Source organism: Ctenopharyngodon idella, chromosome 10 (genome assembly GCF_019924925.1).
Source record: "Ctenopharyngodon idella isolate HZGC_01 chromosome 10, HZGC01, whole genome shotgun sequence".
Classification (NCBI taxonomy): Eukaryota; Metazoa; Chordata; class Actinopteri; order Cypriniformes; family Xenocyprididae; genus Ctenopharyngodon; species Ctenopharyngodon idella.
Genome location: NC_067229.1, coordinates 63,276 through 83,611, shown reverse-complemented (window position 1 = coordinate 83,611; position 20,336 = coordinate 63,276). Strand labels below are relative to the sequence as shown.

The following is a 20,336-nucleotide window of genomic DNA, read 5'->3' as shown; positions in this document are numbered from 1 at the left end:
TCATTATCAATCTTTCATAACAAACAGTTGTGTTCCAAACAGTTTTGTAAGTTCACTGTACCTCCTTTCCATCATTTTGACAAACTCCTTCCTCATGACATATCCACGGCACAAAGCCTGAGTCATGGTAACCAGTGTTGCTAGTTTCTCATCTCTCATCTCCTCAAGAGTACCCAACAGACCAGCTTTGAAGAACACCTACAAGAACATTTGGAAGATATCAATGGTGTAATGTTGAAGAAGCCAAGTAGTCTTTCAATGTACATGTGACCTGGGGTATGTTATATGGCCCCTTATAATAAATGAGTTTGGCTATTCCAGTAATTACAATGTGGGAAAAAAATCTATTATGTTTTATACTATACTATAGAATGACATTTGAGAGAATTCTGTCCTTTCATCTTTGATGCAACAGTTTGGGGAGGCATGACAATGTCCCGTGCACAAAGTGGGGTCCATATAGAAATGTTTTTTTATATATAATCTGGTGTGGAATAGCTTTATTGGCACAAAGTCTAGACATGACAGACTGCGAGCCAGACCGCATCACCATGCCAGTGCCTGACCTCACTTATGCACTTGTGTTTGTATGCCAGCAAATGCCATTGTGATGTAGCATTAAGATTTGGAATTACTGGAATTATCAAGTCAGTAATTTGAAGGGAGTAAATATTTTTCGCTTTGGCCATGTACTGTATTTACTGAGTAGCTCACCTTGGTGTGTCCAAACTTGTATTGGGTGTGGTCAACATCAATAGAGCCCAAGAGTTTCTCTGAAGCCTTTTTGTTGTCAATGAACTGTCCCTCAGGGATGACGCTAGCATTTAATACTTTGTATCTAGAGGACATTCAGGGGAGAGTCATGTTTTTGTGAAGCCAAAAATATAGTTATAAGATGATGAAGATCAGGTAGTGCATGATCTCTAATTAAGTGGTTGCAAAAAGGTGTCTTTACCTCTGCTTGAAGTCACCATAGAGGATTCTGCTGGGGAAACCCTTCCTGCAGATTCTGATGCCCTCCAGCACACCATTACACCTGAGCTGGTGGATAACCAGGAAGTTCTCCATCAGACCTGCAATGTAAATATTCTTAAGGTTCTAGAGATATTTTCAAAAGTGTGATGCATTTGAGTCTTCAGGGATTAAGTTTACCTGGAGTCTTGGACTCATTAGGAATCAAGCAGCGCACAAAGTGAGGGTGAGTGCTCCTCAGGTTAGTCATCAGCTTACCCAAGTTCTCCTGTGGAAAAGTTTGTCATTAGTCTAATCTTTAATGGTGTAAAAGTTCACAATTAAAAGAGAGAGTCTGTTTACCCTAAAAAGTGCAGACACCGTCTGGAAGGAACCACCCTTCTTCTTGCCCTTCTTTCCACCGCCTCCCTCAGCTGTTTTATGTCAGTGAAAGAAAACGTTTTTGAAATTGAATCTTGTTGAATATTATTGATATCTTGTATAAATACGTCATATTTTCATGAAACTTTTGAATCCGTGATTACGTAGTGTGTAACACTATGAAAATCTTATTATTTTTTCTGGTTTTTATATAAGCATGTGTCTTGTACTTAATTAAAACACAAAGGATTTCAGGATATGCAGATGGTCATACCTTCTGCAGCTCCATGAGCGGCATACAGGAAGGCCAGCACTTTGAGCGATGATTTTTGGTAGAGTTGCACAACAGAGTCGTTCAGTGGATCCTTGTTCTTATCCAACCAGCCAACAATGTTGTAGTCCACAGTGCCGGCGTAGTGCACCAGAGAGAAGTGGGCCTCTGCCTTGCCTTTGGCAGGCTTGGGCTTCTGGAAAGCTGCACATTTGCCCAGATGCTGATCATGCAACTTGTTTTTGAAGCTTGTGTCTGTAGCTTTGGGGAACATGCACTCCTCTTCAAGGATGGAGAAGATGCCCATGGGCTGTTGAAGAAATTCATGCTCAAGTACAGGCACAATATGGATAATCATATTAATTTGCTGAAGGTCCTCTTACCTTCTCAATGAGCTCAATGCAGGCAGCCAAGTCCATACCAAAGTCAATGAACTCCCATTCAATGCCTTCTTTCTTGTACTCCTCTTGCTCCAGAACAAACATGTGGTGGTTGAAGAACTGTTGCAGTTTCTCATTTGTGAAGTTGATGCAAAGCTGCTCCAAGCTGTTGAACTGATAATTAAACAGAGGCAAATTCTTACTGCTGACTGTTATCTTTTATGTCTTGATTCTTACACAGACATTAATAACTGATGCTCACATCAAAGATCTCAAATCCAGCGATGTCCAGCACACCAATGAAGAACTGTCTTGGTTGTTTTGTGTCCAACATCTCATTGATACGGACAACCATCCACAAGAACATTTTCTCATAGACAGACTTGCAGAGCGCAGAGACTGCGTTGTTCACCTGAGACATTCAAAGGTCAGTATAGATCATATTATTACACTTTTACTTCTCAAGACAACTATGAATATCTATGAGACATTTCTAGCTTTATTCATCTATTGAGTAGAGTAGATAAGTGATCACCTGTGGTACTGTCTGGCCTTTGGTCACCATCTCATTTCCGACCTTCACTCTGGGGTAACACAGAGCTTTCAGCATGTCAGCGGAGTTGAGGCCCATGAGGTAGGCGATTTTATCAGCCACTGAGGAAGAACAGAGAAGTTTTATGCATTATTATTGCTAATGAAGTGAATGTTCACCTGTTAATATGTGCTAAAAGTACGTCTTACCCTCAGTGCCATCAGGTTCGGCCTGCTCCTCTCTCTGCTTCTGTTTAAACTTCATGTTCCCATGATGCATCACAGCACCTGTCAGCTTGTAGATGCTGATTTTCTCATCAGCACTGAAGCCCAGAATGTCAATCGCAGTCTGTTTATACAATGACCAAATGAATCACACATTATTAATTAGCAAATATGTATGTCATGCATTATTCAGTTTATGCTAGTGTTTTTCTAATGTTTGTTTGCTCAGATATATTGTATAGAGTCGAAAATACTACTACTACTAAGAATAATATAATTGCAGTTGTACACATACATCTGTGGCAATGAACTCCTCCACATCATTGATACTCTTGACAGTGATTTCACCCTGGCTGATCATTGGATAGTCATAAGGGTTGGTGGTGATGAGCAGGGCCTCTGTAAAGAATTGATGTGCATTATGTTAACAGTGTTCTCAAACATGGAAATAAATGAAATGCACAAGACTGTAGATTTCTCACCGAGCAGCTCTGGCTTGTGTCCGGTCATGAGCTGGTAGAAGATGTGGTAGCTCCTCTCAGCAGACAGCTGGAATGTAACTCTTGACTTTTCCAGCAGATCTTCCAAAGACAAAAATTGAAAAAAAAAAAAAAAAAAAAAGTCATTGACTTTAATAGACTAACCCACATTTTGGCCTTCAAATAAAATGTTTGGCTTAAAACAATGTTACTCACAAGTTTCAATATCAGCTGAGGCCAGTTTTCCAGTGGTCCCAAAGTGAATCCTGATGAATTTACCCTATTAAGATTGAAATTATTTACAAAAGCTCAGGTGTTTGGAAGCTTTGAAGGTGTGACTGAAGTTGTATAATGTTATAATGATTCATTAGTTCAACTTACAAAACGAGAGGAGTTGTCATTCCTCACAGTCTTGGCATTACCATAAGCCTCCAGCAGAGGGTTGGCTGCCACGATTTGGTCCTCCAGTGATCCCTATATGTAATTGTAGTACAATGGATAGTTATGATGTAAAGCACAAATACCGTAATCAATAACATTGTCTTGAAGAGATATTCACTAACCTGCATTTTTCCAGGGACAGGTTCTGCTTTCTTCGGTCCAGACATTGCACCAACAGTTGCAAAGTACTGAATGACACGTTTTGTGTTCACAGTCTTTCCAGCACCAGATTCTCCACTGGAGGTTCACAATAGATCATTTAGTCATAAATCATCTGTTGGTTTACATTTAGAATAGAAAAGCTACAGGTTATTTTAGCAATAGAATATTTGCTTACGTAATCAGGACAGACTGGTTCTCACGATCTGAAATGAAATCACAAAATGTTAACAGATTTTCGAAAATAGGTAGCACTCTATATTAACTAGAAGGTGTGGAGTGTTGATTGATTGATTGTCTAATTGATTGATTGATTGATTGATTGATTGTTGTTGTTGTTGTTGTTGTTGTTCTTACATTGTTAATACAAGAACTGGCTATATGCTAACCTTAACATTTCATCTATATGCATTCACATAATTTCATATAGAAGACGTTTTTTTTTTTTTTTTTACTTTTTATGCATTAATGCAAAATAATGTTCATTTGAAGCACTGACTAACTTACACACTAACATAACTAGTACTAACATAGTTAACTAGTAGTTAACTAAAGATAACAAAAACATTGTCAGTCCTCTTTCATATGAAACAATTCTCTCTTTTTTGGTACAATGTATTATATAAATGATATACATACCATTTGCATTTAGCGTATCTATTAACACTGTTTGAAAAGTAGTTATAGATAATGCTTTCACACTTGGTATTATAAAGGGTTTTTTTTTTCATTGTCTTTTTAACTCCCTGTTTGTTAAGACCCTTCTGGAATCCACTTACCAGTGAGCATGAACTGGTAGGCGTTGTCGGAGATGGAGAAGATGTGAGGCGGGGCTTCAATCCTCTTTTTGCCTCTGTATCCAGCCACAACGACTGCATCGTACACTGGGAGCCACTTGTAGGGATTGACAGTGACGCAGAACAAGCCAGAGTAGGTCTGAAACGGAGATAGTTCAGTATAACAATTCTTTCGCCCCATCCCATGAATAAAAGAATAAAATATAATTTGCTTAGACTTACGTAGATCATCCATGCTGCGTAACGTTCTTTGAGGTTAAACAGCACAGCAGGCTCATTGAGGTGGGTCATCATGGCCATGTCCTCCATTTTGTCAAACTTGGGAGGATTCATGGGGAAGATTTCATCTTCTTTTACCGTGACAGTCTGTAATGAACATTGATCGGTAATCAAGAAAGATTAGACTTTTTGTACACACATTTGTATGATATTTAACTGAAGATCTTTAACCTCTGCAGACTCAAGCACAGTAACATATGAAATAGTTTTTATCCATGATACTTACTTTCCCACTGTGAGTTTTGACAGTAGCTTTTCCACCCTCTTTACTAACAAGAGTACCCTTCAGGTACATCTCATCTGCATCTGTCACGAAGAATGCCGTTTTGGCATCAAAGGGGGTGTTCTGAGCCTCTATTCTCTCTCTTTCAGGCTTCCGGAGGAAAATGGCCGCCGGGCCGAAGCACTCCATCTCACCATCTCCCATGATTGCACTGCACTGTGGAGTAAAATTGACATCAACATACCTCTATACTTAATTTATTTCACTTTTAAACTTGTTGATTGTCATCATGTAACTTTCAAGTCTATCTCTCCTAATACATTCCAATTAATTAAACCTCCAAACAGATCTCACTGTATTGTCTGCATTAGTTGGCAAGTTATAGAAAATTGAAATCTTGCATTATTAGCACTTTACCTTGTATTATGCTCAGATAGAAATAGCAAGTGTCAAATTCAGGATTCTGAAAGAAAAAAAAATAAGGCTAATCAGCATTCACAACCTCCTGAAAAATGAGATTTCAAACATATGGTGTAACTTACCTATCTTTGCTGGGCCACTGTGCTAACATCAGGGCCACCCATTTATATAGTGTCCACTACTGAACACTCAGCAGAACTGTCCTGCTGGATTTGGGCATGTAATTCTACTTGGTATATGGTGATGTATCTCTGTCCTAGTGGAAAATAGCAAGATGTTGTCATTCATTTGTTTTTTTGCTGGAGCATGTGAGGTTTTAATTCTTACAGTTTACCTTAACTAAAAAAAAAACTCTCTACATAATTTCATAACATTGAGATGTTTTAGTTTTAAAGCAGTAGTATACTAATCATAGACGTTTGAATAATATACTTATGTTATAAAAATTTTTACATTCCATGATTTATGTAATTTGTACTGTTCTTTAATGTAGGCTTTCTTGTTGTGTGAACTTGCTTGTTTGAGATGTTTAATTTGATGACACTAAGGTCGTATTTCAATGCAGCATCCTTAAAATTAATGGAACTTGGCACAGAGGAAGAACTTGGTTCAGACGTAGAGAAGCCGTCAGCTGTCACTGGTATTCAGTTTCGGGGGTGACAGCAAGGCTGACTTTCTATAAGTAAAAAAATTGGCTTCCTCTATACAGGCAACAAATATTATTTATTTATCTTTATTTTACCAGGAAGTCTCATGAGATTAAAATCTCTTTTACGAGAGAGATCTGATGTTATATATAACATTGCTAAATTTTAATATATAGCTTAATTTTCGGGCAACCGTCTGTTAAATGAAGATTGATATTGGTAAACCACATGATGTCTTATACCATACTGACCATTGTGTTGCCAGATAAATCCCTGTGTTCAACAAGTTCCAACAAATGTTTGTTTAGACATGTAGTGCAAATTATTTCCTCTTCAAATTCTGATAACATCAAATCCTAAAGAGTTTATGTATTATGTAATGGAAAGGAATCTCAAGAATGCCCAGAAATGTTCCTCTTGACAAATCTGAGAAAATTTAGCTGGTTTTCCTTCGATAGTAATTTTCAGGAATCCTTACATTTTTTGCCTTCAGGTTCTATAAAACCTAAACGATTTATTGCCAGAGATGAACTGTAGTTCCTCAGTCCAACTGAAAAATAATATTTCTGGCTGAATTTTTACTGAGCAATTAAAGCTAAGTAGTCTTTGCACCTACTAATCTGCATTCATAGTGATATTACGGCTCAAAGTTATAAACAGCATGTTCTTACGTGGGAAAATCATAAACATAGCACAGTCAGAGCTGCTGTTTGTATTATGAGCTTTAGGCCATTCATTCAGACCACATTCATTATCTGACCCATCATGACACCAGAAAGCTGTGTATCTAACTGTGGTAGGTCAAGAAAAGTAAACCACTTTCATTGCCTTTTAAATTGAAAATCATGGTACAGATTATAGTTTGAGCTTCCTTAGCATTTTGTTACTCTGTGTGAATCCCTTTATAGCCATGGTGTACTCATGTAGGGAAGCAGATAACACCTTGTGCCAACTAAATCCTTTACCAGCCAGACCGATTTCAATCCAATAAGAGCTACATTTGGAATGTGATTCAGTGGCAGAATGTGCAGACGACACCTTTGCAACAAGTGTGTGATATGTCAACATAAATTGCTCTTTAAATATTGTTGCCAAATGTTGCCAGAAATAATTCAAGCTGTTATAGCAACAAGGGTGGAGGGAGAGGTCGAATGTGATGCGTTTAAAGACACACCTCTCCTGGAAAGATTAACCCACAACCATAAATACAGGCACTTACAATACAGAATTCTTGCTCGCTCTTTTTTTAACCTCTGCATTTAATTTCTGCTCTAGTTTGTTTACTATTCTATCTTAATTTTGAAACTTGGCATGGTACAGAAAATATTGTTGGCTCCTTTGACAAACTGCTTGTTCTTTATTCATAAGTCTCTGCTAGGACTTTTGATTAAAAGTGTCTGTTGAATGAATAAATAGGAATGTTCATAAGTAGTTTGATATGGTTGACAACATAAAAGGAGGACAAAACAGATTATTTCTTTTCTTTTTATTTGCTTGCTTGAAGGTTTGTTGTCTTTTCTTCATTCTTCATCTTTACTCTGCACAATTTAATAAAAATACAAATATTTATGTATAAACTATAGCTTCACAGAATGCAGCTGTACATCATCAATCCTTTTACATCTGTGTGTTTGATACCTTTCCAGCTTCACGGCTCTTGGCCCTCAGCTTGTTGACCTGAGACTCGGCGATGTCAGCGCGCTCCTGAGCCTCCTCCAGCTCATGCTGCACCTTCCTGTACCTGGACAGGTGAGTGTTGGCCTGCTCCTCCTGTTACGATTACACAAGATATCCAACCCATTTCATAGCAGTGCATTCATGGCACTGGACGCTTTTGTCAATACTAAAACTTCACGCTCAAGACATTTGATATTAGACTTACAGATTCTTCAGCCTGGCGCTTGTAGGCCTTCACTTTCAGCTGCAGCTTGTCTACCAGATCCTGCAGTCGGGTCACGTTCTTCTTGTCTTCCTCAGTCTTTGGGTGTAAATATTGGTCATGGTCTTAGTTAAAATGTATATTGTAAAAGGTGGTGAATTTCTAATTCCTGGTTAATTATACCTGGTAGGTGAGCTCCTTCACCCTCCTCTCATATTTTCGCACTCCTTTCACAGCGTCTGCACCACGTCTCTGCTCAGCTTCAACTTCAGACTCCAACTCACGCACCTTCAGTAGAGTTATTGTTTCACCTGTCAAATCTCTGCCATGACCAGTACATCTGAGAATGTGTTTTGTTCCTAAACACTCAAATTTACCCTGGACTCCAGTTTCTGGAGCTGTTTCTTTCCACCCTTCATGGCCAGACTTTCAGCCTCATCCAGACGGTGCTGCAGGTCTTTGACAGTCACCTCCAGGTTCTTCTTCATCCTCTCCAGGTGAGCACTGGTGTCCTGCTCCTTCTTCAGCTCCTCAGCCATCATGGCAGCCTGAAATATAAGACAGTTAAAATGAACTAACCAATAGAGATAAATACCTTCCATGGAGGGTTCCCTTTGTTGCAACATCAAGTCTCAAAAATAAGGACTTGACAGACTAATTGCCTGGGGCCAGTGTGAAAGACACTCAAGACAGTTGACTGTATTATCACTGGCCCAATCTGGCCATGGGACACATGGTTATTTATTTTGTGGCAGGGCAAGTCAAGCTTTGAACCACTGTAGAAAGCATCCTTAGTGTTGAGTCCAGCACATGCAGCTAAACAAAGTCAAATAACTGTTTAAATTATAATAGAGTAGCAGAATGTAAACACTCACATCAGTGATGGCCTTCTTGGCCTTCTCCTCTGCATTTCTGGCCTCCTGGACTGAATCATCCACCTCACCTTGAACCTGGACCAGATCAGCCTCGAGCTTCTTCTTGGTGTTAATAAGACTTGTATTCTGTGGGATGTAAGCAGTTAGTTTATTGTACATTTATATGAAAGTTTTTCATGTATGGTGAATTTGTTCCTGGTATTTAGTAATTGTTTGTACTTGTGAGTGCAGCAGTCCCACACGCTCGCTGGCATCAACCAGCTCCTGCTCCGCCACTTTGCGGCCTCTCTCTGTTTGCTCCAGTGCAGCTCTCAGCTCCTCAATCTCTGCTTGCATCAGGTTATTCCTGCGCTCCACCATGGCCACCTGCTCCTTCATGTCCTCCTGTCCTCTGAGAGCGTCATCAAGGTGCAGCTGGGCATCCTGTGGTAACATTCTTTCTTTGTTAGTTCTCTTGTTTTGGGTAATTCATGTATGATATTCATATTGTCAAACATTTAATATTTATTGCAATTCCACATTCTACAGAAAGATACCTTGAGTTGGCCTTGGACATTCCTGAGCTGTTTCTGGGCCTCAGCAGCCTGGTGGTTGGCATGACTCAACTGGATCTCCATCTCATTCAGATCTCCCTCCATCTTCTTTTTGACTCTCAGGGCATCGTTTCTGCTCCTGACCTCAGAGTCCAGAGTGCTCTGCATGGAATCGATGACTCTTTGGCTGTTCCTCTTGATCTGTTCCATCTCCTCATCCTTCTCAGCAAGCTTCCTGTCAATCTCACTCTTCACCTGGTTCAGCTCCAGCTGCACACGAAGAATCTTGGACTCTTCATGCTCCAGGGTGCCCTACAAGGACAAAAAAAGACAAAAATGTACTTTTTAAATTTGTCTCAAGCACATTTATGCACATTTATTAGGGTTTAAGAAGGAAATAATTAGCAAAAATGAAGTTTTCCATTTAAAGGTATAAATATTCCATATTCAATGTTTTAATATTATGCAAAGCAATGATATCATAATGTTAGTATTGTAACAAAAGAACACCTCAGCTTCTTCAAGTGCAGTCTGGATCTCTGATTTCTCAGACTCCACTGTCTTCTTGGCTTTCTCTAACTCATGAATGCTCTTTCCAGTCTCTCCAAGCTGCTCAGTAAGGTCAGAAATCTCCTCTAAATGGGTTTAAAAATCATAAGTGTAAGATTTTCAGTTATAATGCATATCTTTCTTAGTCCTTGGTGTACAAACAAAAAGTTGCATTACGTTGCAGATTCTTGTTCTCCCTCTTCAGGGTCTCCAGGTGGTCAAGAGCTTCCTCATAGGAGTTCTTCATTTTGAAAAGCTCAGTGCTGAGAGAACGAGCTTCTTTCTGAGCACCTTCTAGTTCAGCTTGACTTTCCTCATACTTCTGTTTCCAGTCTGCCAGCACCTGATATTGAAAGAAATGTGGTAATCATTAATTAGTAAAGTCCAGAATTCATGGTTTATGTTTATAGGTTATCCATGTCTTTTTTACCTTGTCAAAGTTTCTCTGCTTCTTGTCAAGGTTGGCTGCCAATGCATTTGCCCTCTCCACATCAATCATGAGATCCTCTACTTCACCCTGCAGTCTCTGTTTGGTCTTTTCCAGAGAGGCACACTTGGAGTTCACCGCCTCAATGGATTCTTCAGCATCCTGCAGACGCTGGGCCAGCTTTTTCCTGAGGAAAGTGATTTGAAATTATGAAATCTTTGTCCTATTAAATGTAGGATACTGAAGACTTTTCCCATTGATGTATTTACTTGGATTCCTCAAGCTCCTCAGTGCGTTGGATGGCATCAGTCTCATATTTGGTTCTCCACTGAGCTACCTCACTGTTGGCCTTAGACATTCCACGCTGGAGTTCAGCTTTGGCCTCCTGCTCTTCCTCATACTGCTCTCTGAGCAAATCACAGTCATGGCGAGCAGACTGAACCGCATGGGCCAGAGCGTTCTTGGCCTAAAATTAAATGTTATTATGTTTTGTGCAGTTTATGGGCATTGTTTTCTGAAAATTCATTGGTGGATTTACTGTACATGTTTACTTTTGAGGGTGGCTATTTACCTTCACTTCCTCTTCAACAAGTCTCTTGAGTTCCTCAATTTGCTGAATATAAGCCTGTTTTCCTCTGGTCAGCTGAGAAATAAGAGCATCTTTCTCTTCCAGTTGGCGACTAAATTCACCTAACAGATCAAATGTTCCATTAGTTCAATTCCATTAGTTAATAGTTTCATTAATTCATTAATTATGCACAATTATTAATGTAAAGTTTGTAAAGACTCATTTATTTTCTTTAGCTTATGATGTTGCCTGAATTATATAGGGGAGTGGTTTATGGCCTATCTTGGATGCTTTATATTTTATCTTATGTATTAGTTTTATTATCTCTTATCTTTTGTGTTAAGTTGTACAGCACTTTGGTACAACACACGTTGTTTTTAAATCTGCTTTATAAATAAACGTGAACTTGAACTTGAACTTAAAGTTACCTTATTACCTTGCAACACTCACCATTTTCAGTCTGAAGTCTTGATTTTTGTGCATTAATATCATTTAGTTGACGCAGATTCTCATCATTCTTGGCTTTGATTTCACTTAGTTGGTCCTCAAGTGTACGACACATCTTTTCTAAATTACCCTATTGAAATGCAAGATTAAGCATAGGTGTTTGAATGTGCATTTTATTCTGTAATTTGTGTTGTATGTGCTTTACCTTTGATTTAGCCACAGCCTCCATGTTACTTGTCAAGTCATCAATCTCCATCTTGCATTCACTCTTCTCCTTCTCCAGCTTCTGCTTGACTCGCTGGAGGTTGTCGATCTGTTCTCCGAGCTCAGCCACACTGTCTGCCTGCTTCTTTCGGAGAGCTGCGGCCGTAGCTTCATGCTGCAAGGTGGACTCTTCCAGATCACGACGCAACTTCTGGAATTCAGCTTCACGCTTCTTGTTCATCTCAATCTGGGCAGCAGTGGCACCACCAGCTTCCTCAAGCCTCTCGCTGATCTCTTCAAGTTCCCTGGAGAGATCAGCTCTCTGCTTCTCCACTTTAGCACGAGCAGCTCGTTCTGCCTCAATTTCCTCTTCCAGCTCCTCGATACGGGCCTAAATAAAGAACAAAAAATTAACTACCCAGTGATATTGGTAATGTGGGTTTTCCCAGCTATGCATCTACTTCACAGTTTCACATAGAAAAGATTAGTGTTACCTGAAGTTCTTTGATCTTCTTCTGAAGCTGTACTCCCAATGATTGTTCATCCTCAATCTTGCTGAGGAGCTGACTGATCTCAAAATCCTTCCTGTTTTTAAAGTACTTTTTTGTAAAATGTGTAAAATTTCGTGTAATTGTGTAAATGCTAATGTCCACTCACTTTTTGATCTTCTCTTCTGATTGCTGTTTGTCATTCTCCAGGTCCATTATGGACTCCTGGGCCAGTTTCAGATCACCCTCAAGCTTCCTCTTGGCTCTTTCAAGATCCATACGGAGCTTCTTCTCTTGCTCCAGTGAGCCTTCAAGCTATTGTTACAGAAACCAGAGCATTTAATGCTGGTTTAGAGACACAAAATTAATCTCCTATTGATTCATTCTCTTAGTTTCATGCCAAACATCTTACATCATCCACTTGCTGCTCAAGCTTTGTCTTAGATTTAGTCAGAGTGTTGACTTTGTCTTCCTCTGCCTGAAGGTCATCAAGAGTCTGCTGGTGTGCCTCTTGGAGGGCTTTCTTCTCTTTGGTCAGCTTGGCAATGCTCTCATCCTGAGAGGCCATCTCCTCCGTCAGGTTTTTAACCTAAATCGAAACATTGTTCACTGGTTTCACTCTCAAGGTCCTGAACTATCAGCAGTGTGAAGAACATGTGAAAAGATGATTGACCTTATTTTCTGTTGCATGTTTCTCCTTCTCCACTTTGGCCAAGGTGAGCTCTAGGTCATCAATGTCTTTCTTCAGTTCAGAGCATTCGTCCTCCAGTTTCCTCTTCTTGGCAGTGAGCTCAGCATTGATTTCTTCTTCATCCTCCAGTCTCTCGGATGTCTCTTTGAGTTTTGCCTCAAGCTGGATCTTGCTTTTGATGAGACCTTCACATCTCTCCTCAGCATCAGAAAGGTTTTCAGTTTCCTGTTCATTAAGATGGATGTAGTTAAGAACTTGTTATGGCCATAGCTGTAGGTGTCATTTTGACTCAATAAGAGCTGAAATACTCACAGCTGCTACTTGCAGTTGAAGGTCATTTTTCTCCTGAAGAAGTGAAACCATTTTTTCCTCAAGCTCTTTCTTTTTAGCTAATGCCTTGTCTAGATCTTCCTTCATTTTCTCATAGTTCTCCTTCATGGCTGCCATTTCTTTCTCAGTCTCTGCACTCTTGAGAAGAGGCTTGATCTTGAAGTAGAGCTTCATCCATGGCCAATGTTTCACATTCATGAATGAGCGGATGTTGTATTGGATGGAATAAATTGATTCTCTGTGTTATTTGCAAATAGTAAATTAGTCATTATCAATCTTTTGTAATAAACAGTTGTTTCAAACAGTTTTGTAAGTTCATTGTACCTCCTCTCCATCATTTTGACAAACTCCTTCCTCATGACAAATCCACGGCACAAAGCCTGAGTCATGGTAACCAGTTCTGCTAGTTTCTCATCTCTCATCTCCTCAAGAGTACCCAACAGACCAGCTTTGAAGAACACCTACAAGAACATTTGGAAGAAATCAGTGGTATAGAAGCAGAGCAGTCCCCTTCAGCATAGATGTGACCATAGGTATTTGCTGTTTAACTCACCTTGGTGTGCCCAAACTTGTATTGAGTGTGATCAACATCAATAGAGCCCAAGAGTTTCTCTGATGCCTTTTTGTTGTCAATGAACTGTCCCTCAGGGATGACGCTAGCATTTAATACTTTGTATCTAGAGGACATTCAGGGGAGAGTCATGTTTTTGTGAAACCAAAAATATAGTTATAAGATGATGAAGATTAGGTTGTGCATCATCTCTAATTTGGTGGCTGGAAAAAGGTGTCTTTACCTCTGCTTGAAGTCACCATAGAGGATTCTGCTGGGGAATCCCTTCCTGCAGATTCTGATGCCCTCCAGCACACCATTACACCTGAGCTGGTGGATAACCAGGAAGTTCTCCATCAGACCTGCAATGAAAATATTCTTAAGGTTCCAGAGATATTTTTTAAAACTTTTTAGTCTTCAGGGATTAAGTTTACCTGGAGTCTTGGACTCATTAGGGATCAAGCATCGCACAAAGTGAGGGTGAGTGCTCCTCAGGTTAGTCATCAGCTTACCCAAGTTCTCCTGTGGAAATGTTTGTCATTAGCCTAATCTGTAATGTAAAAGTTCACATTTTACATAAAAAGATAGAAACTGTTTACCCTAAAAAGTGCAGAGACAGTCTGGAAGGAACCACCCTTCTTCTTGCCTCCCTTCTTTCCACCGCCGCCTCCCTCAGCTGTTTTATGTCAAGACAAGTGTTGTTACTGATATTGTATAAAGAATAAATAACTTTTTAGCCAAATTTCCTGTATTGGATAGATTTTAATAAAAGTGGCATCAAATTATGAAATGTGGAGAATAAGAGTTGTGTCTCAGTCTTCAGTTCTTAATATCTAAAACACAAGAAATTCAGGTGACCATACCTTCAGCAGATGCATGAGTGGCATACAGGAAGGCCAGCACTTTGAGCGATGACTTTTGGTAGAGTTGCACAACAGAGTCATTCAGTGGATCCTTGTTCTTGTCCAACCAGCCATTAATGTTGTAGTCCACAGTGCCGGCGTAGTGCACCAGAGAGAAGTGGGCCTCTGCCTTGCCTTTGGCAGGCTTAGGCTTCTGGAAAGCTGCGGTTTTGCCCAGATGCTGATCATGCAACTTGTTTTTGAAGCTTGTGTCAGTAGCTTTGGGGAACATGCACTCCTCTTCAAGGATGGAGAAGATGCCCATTGGCTGTTGGAGAAATTCATGCTCAAGTACAGGCACAATATGAATAATCATTTTAATTTTCCGAATGTCCTCTTACCTTCTCAATGAGCTCAATGCAGGCAGCCAAGTCCATACCAAAGTCAATGAACTCCCAATCAATGCCTTCTTTCTTGTACTCCTCTTGCTCCAGAACAAACATGTGGTGGTTGAAGAACTGTTGCAGTTTCTCATTTGTGAAGTTGATGCAAAGCTGCTCCAAGCTGTTGAACTGATAATTAAACAGAGGCAAGTTCTTACTATTGTCTATTATCTTTTATATCCTGATTATTACAGAGACTTTGATAACTCATGCTCACATCAAAGATCTCAAATCCAGCGATGTCCAGCACACCAATGAAGAACTGTCTTGGCTGTTTTGTGTCCAACATCTCATTGATACGGACAACCATCCACAAGAACATTTTCTCATAGACAGACTTGCAGAGCGCAGAGACTGCATTGTTCACCTGAGACATTCAAAGGTCAGTGTAGTTCATATTATTACACTTTTACTTCTCAGGACAACTATGAATGTCTACGAGACATTTCTAGCTTTTATCATCTATCGAGTCAAGTCACCGTTATTTATATAGTGCTTTTTACAATGCAGATGGTGTCAAAGCAGCTTTACAATGATAACTGGCAAATAATTTTGGCTGCAGCTCTAGAAGAAAATGGTGTCATTGTGAAGCTTAAGTAAGTTCAGTATTGATTCATTCCTTTGTAAAAATCAATAGTTATTAATTTAGTTAATTCATCTATACATTGGCTCTGGAGAAAACAGTAATGTCCTTGTCCAGCTCAGTTCAGTTCGCATACAATGGTGTCAATGCAGACAGATCAAAAACATTGTTGTTGAGTAGAGTAGATAAGTGAGCACCTGTGGTACTGTCTGGCCTTTGGTCACAAACTCATTTCCGACCTTCACTCTGGGGTAACACAGAGCTTTCAGCATGTCAGCGGAGTTGAGGCCCATGAGGTAGGCGATTTTATCAGCCACTGAGGAAGAACAATTTTATGCATTATTGTCGCTAATGAAGTGAATGTTCACATGTTAATATGTGCTAATAGTATGTCTTTACCCTCAGTGCCATCAGGTTCGGCCTGCTCCTCTCTCTGCTTCTGTTTGAACTTCATGTTCCCATGATGCATCACAGCACCTGTCAGCTTGTAGATGCTGATTTTCTCATCAGCACTGAAGCCCAGAATGTCAATCGCAGTCTGTTTATACAATGACCGAATGAATCACACATTATTTTCACATAGTCAAAATGAAGGGCATTTTATATTGTATGTCATGCACCATTCAGTTTGTGCTGGTGTTTGTCTTTAATTTAGCTATATTGTATAGAATCAGAAAATATTAATAATGATAATAACAATAATAATAATAATAATAATAATAAATATAGCTGCAAGCAGCAATTATCGGGGCCAAGCACAAAGAAGGCACACGCCAGCCAACATAGCTGTGAGCATTAGATCAAGTGCAACGGGGAGCAATTAAAATCCTATTAAGATCATTTTAGGCAAAATAGCTGGAAAATCATGAATACAGTGAATTATAAAGATTTACTGGTTTATCACTTTCGACCAATAGGTGGCACTGTCACCTAATTAATGTGGTAATGTCAAAGTGAGGTGACAATGACAGTCGCAAAGTTTGGTGTCAATATGTCAAAGCATTGTAGAGATACATCCTCAAGAGTCATTTTGGCATCAAGCCTCTAATTTGTTGATGTGGTATACGAAAATGGTTTTATCTATCAACATGAAATCCATAACTTGTTGCCAGCATGGTCTGAAGATGATACGATTCGATTTTGGTGAAAATCGGAGCAACGGTCTAGGAGGAGTTCGAAAAAGTAGGTTTTTAAAGAAAAACAATATGGCAGACAGGAAGTTCAGCCGACTATGGCAAATTTGGTATCTATGTTCTCGGCATGATCCAAGGAATCTATTGAGACCAGTCTCATTACAATAGGACCATACTGAATTTCGTAATGGTACACCAATGCATTCATAAAATATAGCATTTTATATCATAATACTGTATTGCAGTTAATGGCAATTTCATGTTTTGTTCAATTATAGCACCACCAGGAGGCACAATCCCACTGCTTTTTTTATGTGTCCTCAGAGTGAGCCAATACATATGTGTGTCAAATTTGGTGAAAATATCTCGTTTTGTTTCGGAGTTATAGACATTTATATGTATGAGAACAAAAAATGACCCATGGATGACTTTGTTTTGATTTTTTTGCCACTTCCCATCAAAATTTTGACATTTGGGCTTTGATATTCAGTTAATCAACTAAGGTTCCGTGTTTCCCATGCTGGTTTTGTCTCAATCAAACGGTTTTGAAGATATTTGCAATTGTTTTTTAAGCGCTAAATCACCACGTTTCACAAACCATAAAGCGAAACCTAGCATGTTTGGTATTGTTGGACTCGGTAAGGATTCAGGGGTCTAAGATGATGACTCCCTTAAAAATAAGTCAACCACATCCAAAGTTATAAGCATATAAATGTTTTTTTTTTTTCTCCACTAGGTGGCGCTGATCCGAAACATCTCAGGCTCCTTCAGGGCATCGTGGTGATGACCCAAACCGAGTTTCGTAATGATACGCTAATGCGTTCATAAAATACAGCATTTTTGTACAAAATTAAAAATGACCGGCAGCCAAAATGGCCGATATGGAAAAATTGGATAGCATTTGGCTCGGTATGATGCCCCGAATCTAACGAGACCAAATTTATGATTTTTGGACAGACCTATCAGAAGTTATAAGCAAAAATAGCCATTTTTTGTATCTCCGGACCAGTAGGTGGCGCTGTGCCGAAACGCTGCATGTTGCCTCTGGTCATGCTTGTGATTACATGTACTAAGTTTGGTCTGAATACGATAAAGTGTTCTGGAGATATGGCCTCATCTGATTTGGCAAGCTTTTTGTCAAATTCATTTGTGCAGCTTTTGATAACTTTTTGTCGGCATGGTCTGTCTCAAGATGCTCTGGTTCAATTTTCATGAAAATCAGAGCAACGGCCTAGGAGGAGTTCGGAAAACAAATTGTCTTGAGCCAAGGAATCAGAAGAAAAAAGAATTTTGTTTCCAGCCCTTATGGTTCAAAAGTTAATAGCATAAACATAAGTGATAATTTGGACAGGTGGTGGCGCTAGAGGGATTGAGTTAGAGACTCCAAATTTGGACACAGTTGAGACTGGCCTCTATCAGTGTGCCAAATTTCACAACTTTTTAGCATACGGTTCTATGGGCTGCCATAGACTTCCAGAGCGGAAGAATAATAATAAGAAAACTAACGATTTCAATAGGTGCCTACGCACCTTTGCTGCTTTGCCCCTAATAATGATAATGCAGTTGTCCACATACATCTGTGGCAATGAACTCCTCCACATCATTGATACTCTTGACAGTGATTTCACCCTGGCTGATCATTGGGAAATCGTATGGATTTGTGGTGATGAGCAGGGCCTCTGTATGAAAATAATGTCAACATTTATTTAGTTTCATTGATTGGTATAAAACAACAATAAAATGGAAGTAAAGTAAAATATAACACCTAAAATGTTCATACCAACAAGTTCCGGCTTGTGTCCGGTCATGAGCTGGTAGAAGATGTGGTAGCTTCTCTCAGCAGACAGCTGGAATGTAACTCTTGACTTTTCCAGCAGATCTTCCAAAAAAAAAAAAAGATTAATGCTGTTAGCCTTCAAATAAAGTATTTTTGGCTTAAAACAATGTTGACTCACAAGTTTCAATATCAGCTGAGGCCAGTTTTCCAGTGGTCCCAAAGTGAATCCTGATGAATTTACCCTATGAAGATTGAAATCATTTACAAAAGCTCAGGTGTTTGGAAGCTTTGAAGGTGTGACTGAAGTTGTATAATATTATAATGATTCATTAGTTCAACTTACAAAACGAGAGGAGTTGTCATTCCTCACAGTCTTGGCATTACCATAAGCCTCCAGCAGAGGGTTGGCTGCCACGATTTGGTCCTCCAGTGATCCCTATTTGTAATTGTAGTACAATGGATAGTTATGAGTCAAGTCAAGTCAGGCAGGCAGATCAAAACACTGTTGAATATCAAATGTGAAGGTAAAGCACAAATACTGTAATGCAGTGTAATCCAACATAACTCCAGTCCTCAGGACCCACCTCCCAGAATGTTTTAGATGTCTTCCTGTTTAACGCACTAAGAAGCTGATGAGTTGAAGGTGTTTTAACTAGCGAGATATCAGAAACATTGTGGTAGGTGGGTTCCCAGGAATGGAGTTGAGAAACACTGGTGTAATCAATAATATTGTCTTGAAGAGATATTCACTAACCTGCATTTTTCCAGGGACAGCTTCTGCCTTCTTCGGTCCAGACATTGCACCAACAGTTGCAAAGTACTGAATGACACGTTTTGTGTTCACAGTCTTTCCAGCACCAGATTCTCCACTGGAGGTTCACAATAGATCATGATTTAGTCATAAATCTTCTACGGATTTACATTATAATCAAAAAGTTTCAGGTTATTTCAGAAGAATATTTACTCACGTAATCAGAACAGACTGGTTCTCACGATCTGAAATTACACCATGAAATGTTAACAGGGATTCCAAATACAGGCAGTACTTTATATTAACTTGAAGGCATAAAGTGTTATAAAATATTTTCAGTTAATTTATCATTCATTTTTTGTTGTTCTTGCATTAATATATTAATAGGCTATATGCTAACCTTAACATTTCATTTGCATTCATTCTTATAGAAGAGATTTTGATAACATTTATTATGTAAGGATGCATAGTAATGATCAGAACTTACTAAATGAATGCATTCTTGAACTTTACAATCCATTAGCATCAGCTGAAAAAACTCATCAAGGTATAGTTAACTAAAGACAACAAACACTATGAGTCTTCTTTTTAAAGAACTTATTTAATTATTATTATCAATGTTTTTTCATTGTGTCAAAGTTTTTCATAACTCTTGTTTGTTGAGACCCTTCTGGAATCCACTTACCAGTGAGCATGAACTGGTAGGCGTTGTCGGAGATGGAGAAGATGTGAGGCGGGGCTTCAATCCTCTTTTTGCCTCTGTATCCAGCCACAACGACTGCATCGTACACTGGGAGCCACTTGTAGGGATTGACAGTGACGCAGAACAAGCCAGAGTAGGTCTGAAACGGAGATAGTTCAGTATAACAATTCTTTCGCCCCATCCCATGAATAAAAGAATAAAATATAATTTGCTTAGACTTACGTAGATCATCCATGCTGCGTAACGCTCTTTGAGGTTATACAGCACAGCAGGCTCATTGAGGTGGGTCATCATGGCCATGTCCTCAATTTTGTCAAACTTGGGAGGATTCATGGGGAAGATTTCATCTTCTTTTACCGTGACAGTCTGTAATGAACAT

The 20,336-nt window shown here is 39.3% G+C and overlaps 1 protein-coding gene, 1 long non-coding RNA gene and 1 pseudogene across 14 annotated transcripts in view; 1 reads left to right on the top strand and 2 right to left on the bottom strand.

The window, feature by feature from the left end:
• LOC127521373 (uncharacterized) overlaps positions 1–20,336 on the top strand; it is a 144,425-nt gene that overhangs the window by 115,301 nt on the left and 8,788 nt on the right. The gene's annotated exons all lie outside the window — the stretch shown is intronic.
• Positions 1–20,336, bottom strand: part of LOC127521334 (myosin heavy chain, fast skeletal muscle) — a 63,357-nt gene that overhangs the window by 42,685 nt on the left and 336 nt on the right. Inside the window, exons 1-19 of one of the 6 annotated variants that reach the window (XM_051910542.1) lie at positions 5,121–5,321; positions 4,838–4,981; positions 4,598–4,754; positions 3,997–4,024; positions 3,782–3,896; positions 3,600–3,692; positions 3,435–3,498; positions 3,222–3,320; positions 3,035–3,138; positions 2,725–2,863; positions 2,519–2,637; positions 2,246–2,395; positions 1,987–2,157; positions 1,607–1,913; positions 1,315–1,385; positions 1,153–1,240; positions 956–1,073; positions 715–838; positions 62–198 (exon numbers count right to left, since the gene is read on the bottom strand). In XM_051910542.1, coding sequence (XP_051766502.1) covers positions 62–198; positions 715–838; positions 956–1,073; positions 1,153–1,240; positions 1,315–1,385; positions 1,607–1,913; positions 1,987–2,157; positions 2,246–2,395; positions 2,519–2,637; positions 2,725–2,863; positions 3,035–3,138; positions 3,222–3,320; positions 3,435–3,498; positions 3,600–3,692; positions 3,782–3,896; positions 3,997–4,024; positions 4,598–4,754; positions 4,838–4,981; positions 5,121–5,321 — 2,429 coding nt within the window. Of the gene's footprint in view, positions 1–61; positions 199–714; positions 839–955; positions 1,074–1,152; positions 1,241–1,314; positions 1,386–1,606; positions 1,914–1,986; positions 2,158–2,245; positions 2,396–2,518; positions 2,638–2,724; positions 2,864–3,034; positions 3,139–3,221; positions 3,321–3,434; positions 3,499–3,599; positions 3,693–3,781; positions 3,897–3,996; positions 4,025–4,597; positions 4,755–4,837; positions 4,982–5,120; positions 5,322–20,336 lie in introns of those variants that run through there. The other 5 variants (XM_051910540.1, XM_051910536.1, XM_051910537.1 and 2 more) reach the window with 5 other exon arrangements.
• Positions 7,690–20,321, bottom strand: LOC127521371 (myosin heavy chain, fast skeletal muscle-like; annotated as a pseudogene). The gene is made up of 38 exons (XR_007932332.1): positions 20,180–20,321; positions 19,940–20,096; positions 19,472–19,499; positions 19,258–19,372; positions 18,847–18,939; positions 18,682–18,745; positions 18,507–18,605; positions 18,302–18,405; positions 15,993–16,131; positions 15,791–15,909; positions 15,228–15,377; positions 14,969–15,139; positions 14,566–14,895; positions 14,325–14,396; positions 14,160–14,247; positions 13,970–14,087; positions 13,729–13,852; positions 13,500–13,636; positions 13,158–13,413; positions 12,828–13,070; positions 12,567–12,743; positions 12,324–12,469; positions 12,161–12,251; positions 11,668–12,057; positions 11,466–11,592; positions 11,019–11,137; positions 10,717–10,913; positions 10,451–10,634; positions 10,198–10,363; positions 9,982–10,106; positions 9,475–9,783; positions 9,158–9,361; positions 8,939–9,064; positions 8,441–8,611; positions 8,247–8,351; positions 8,067–8,162; positions 7,823–7,954; positions 7,690–7,722 (listed from the first exon to the last, which is right to left on the bottom strand). The product of XR_007932332.1 is annotated as a myosin heavy chain, fast skeletal muscle-like (transcript).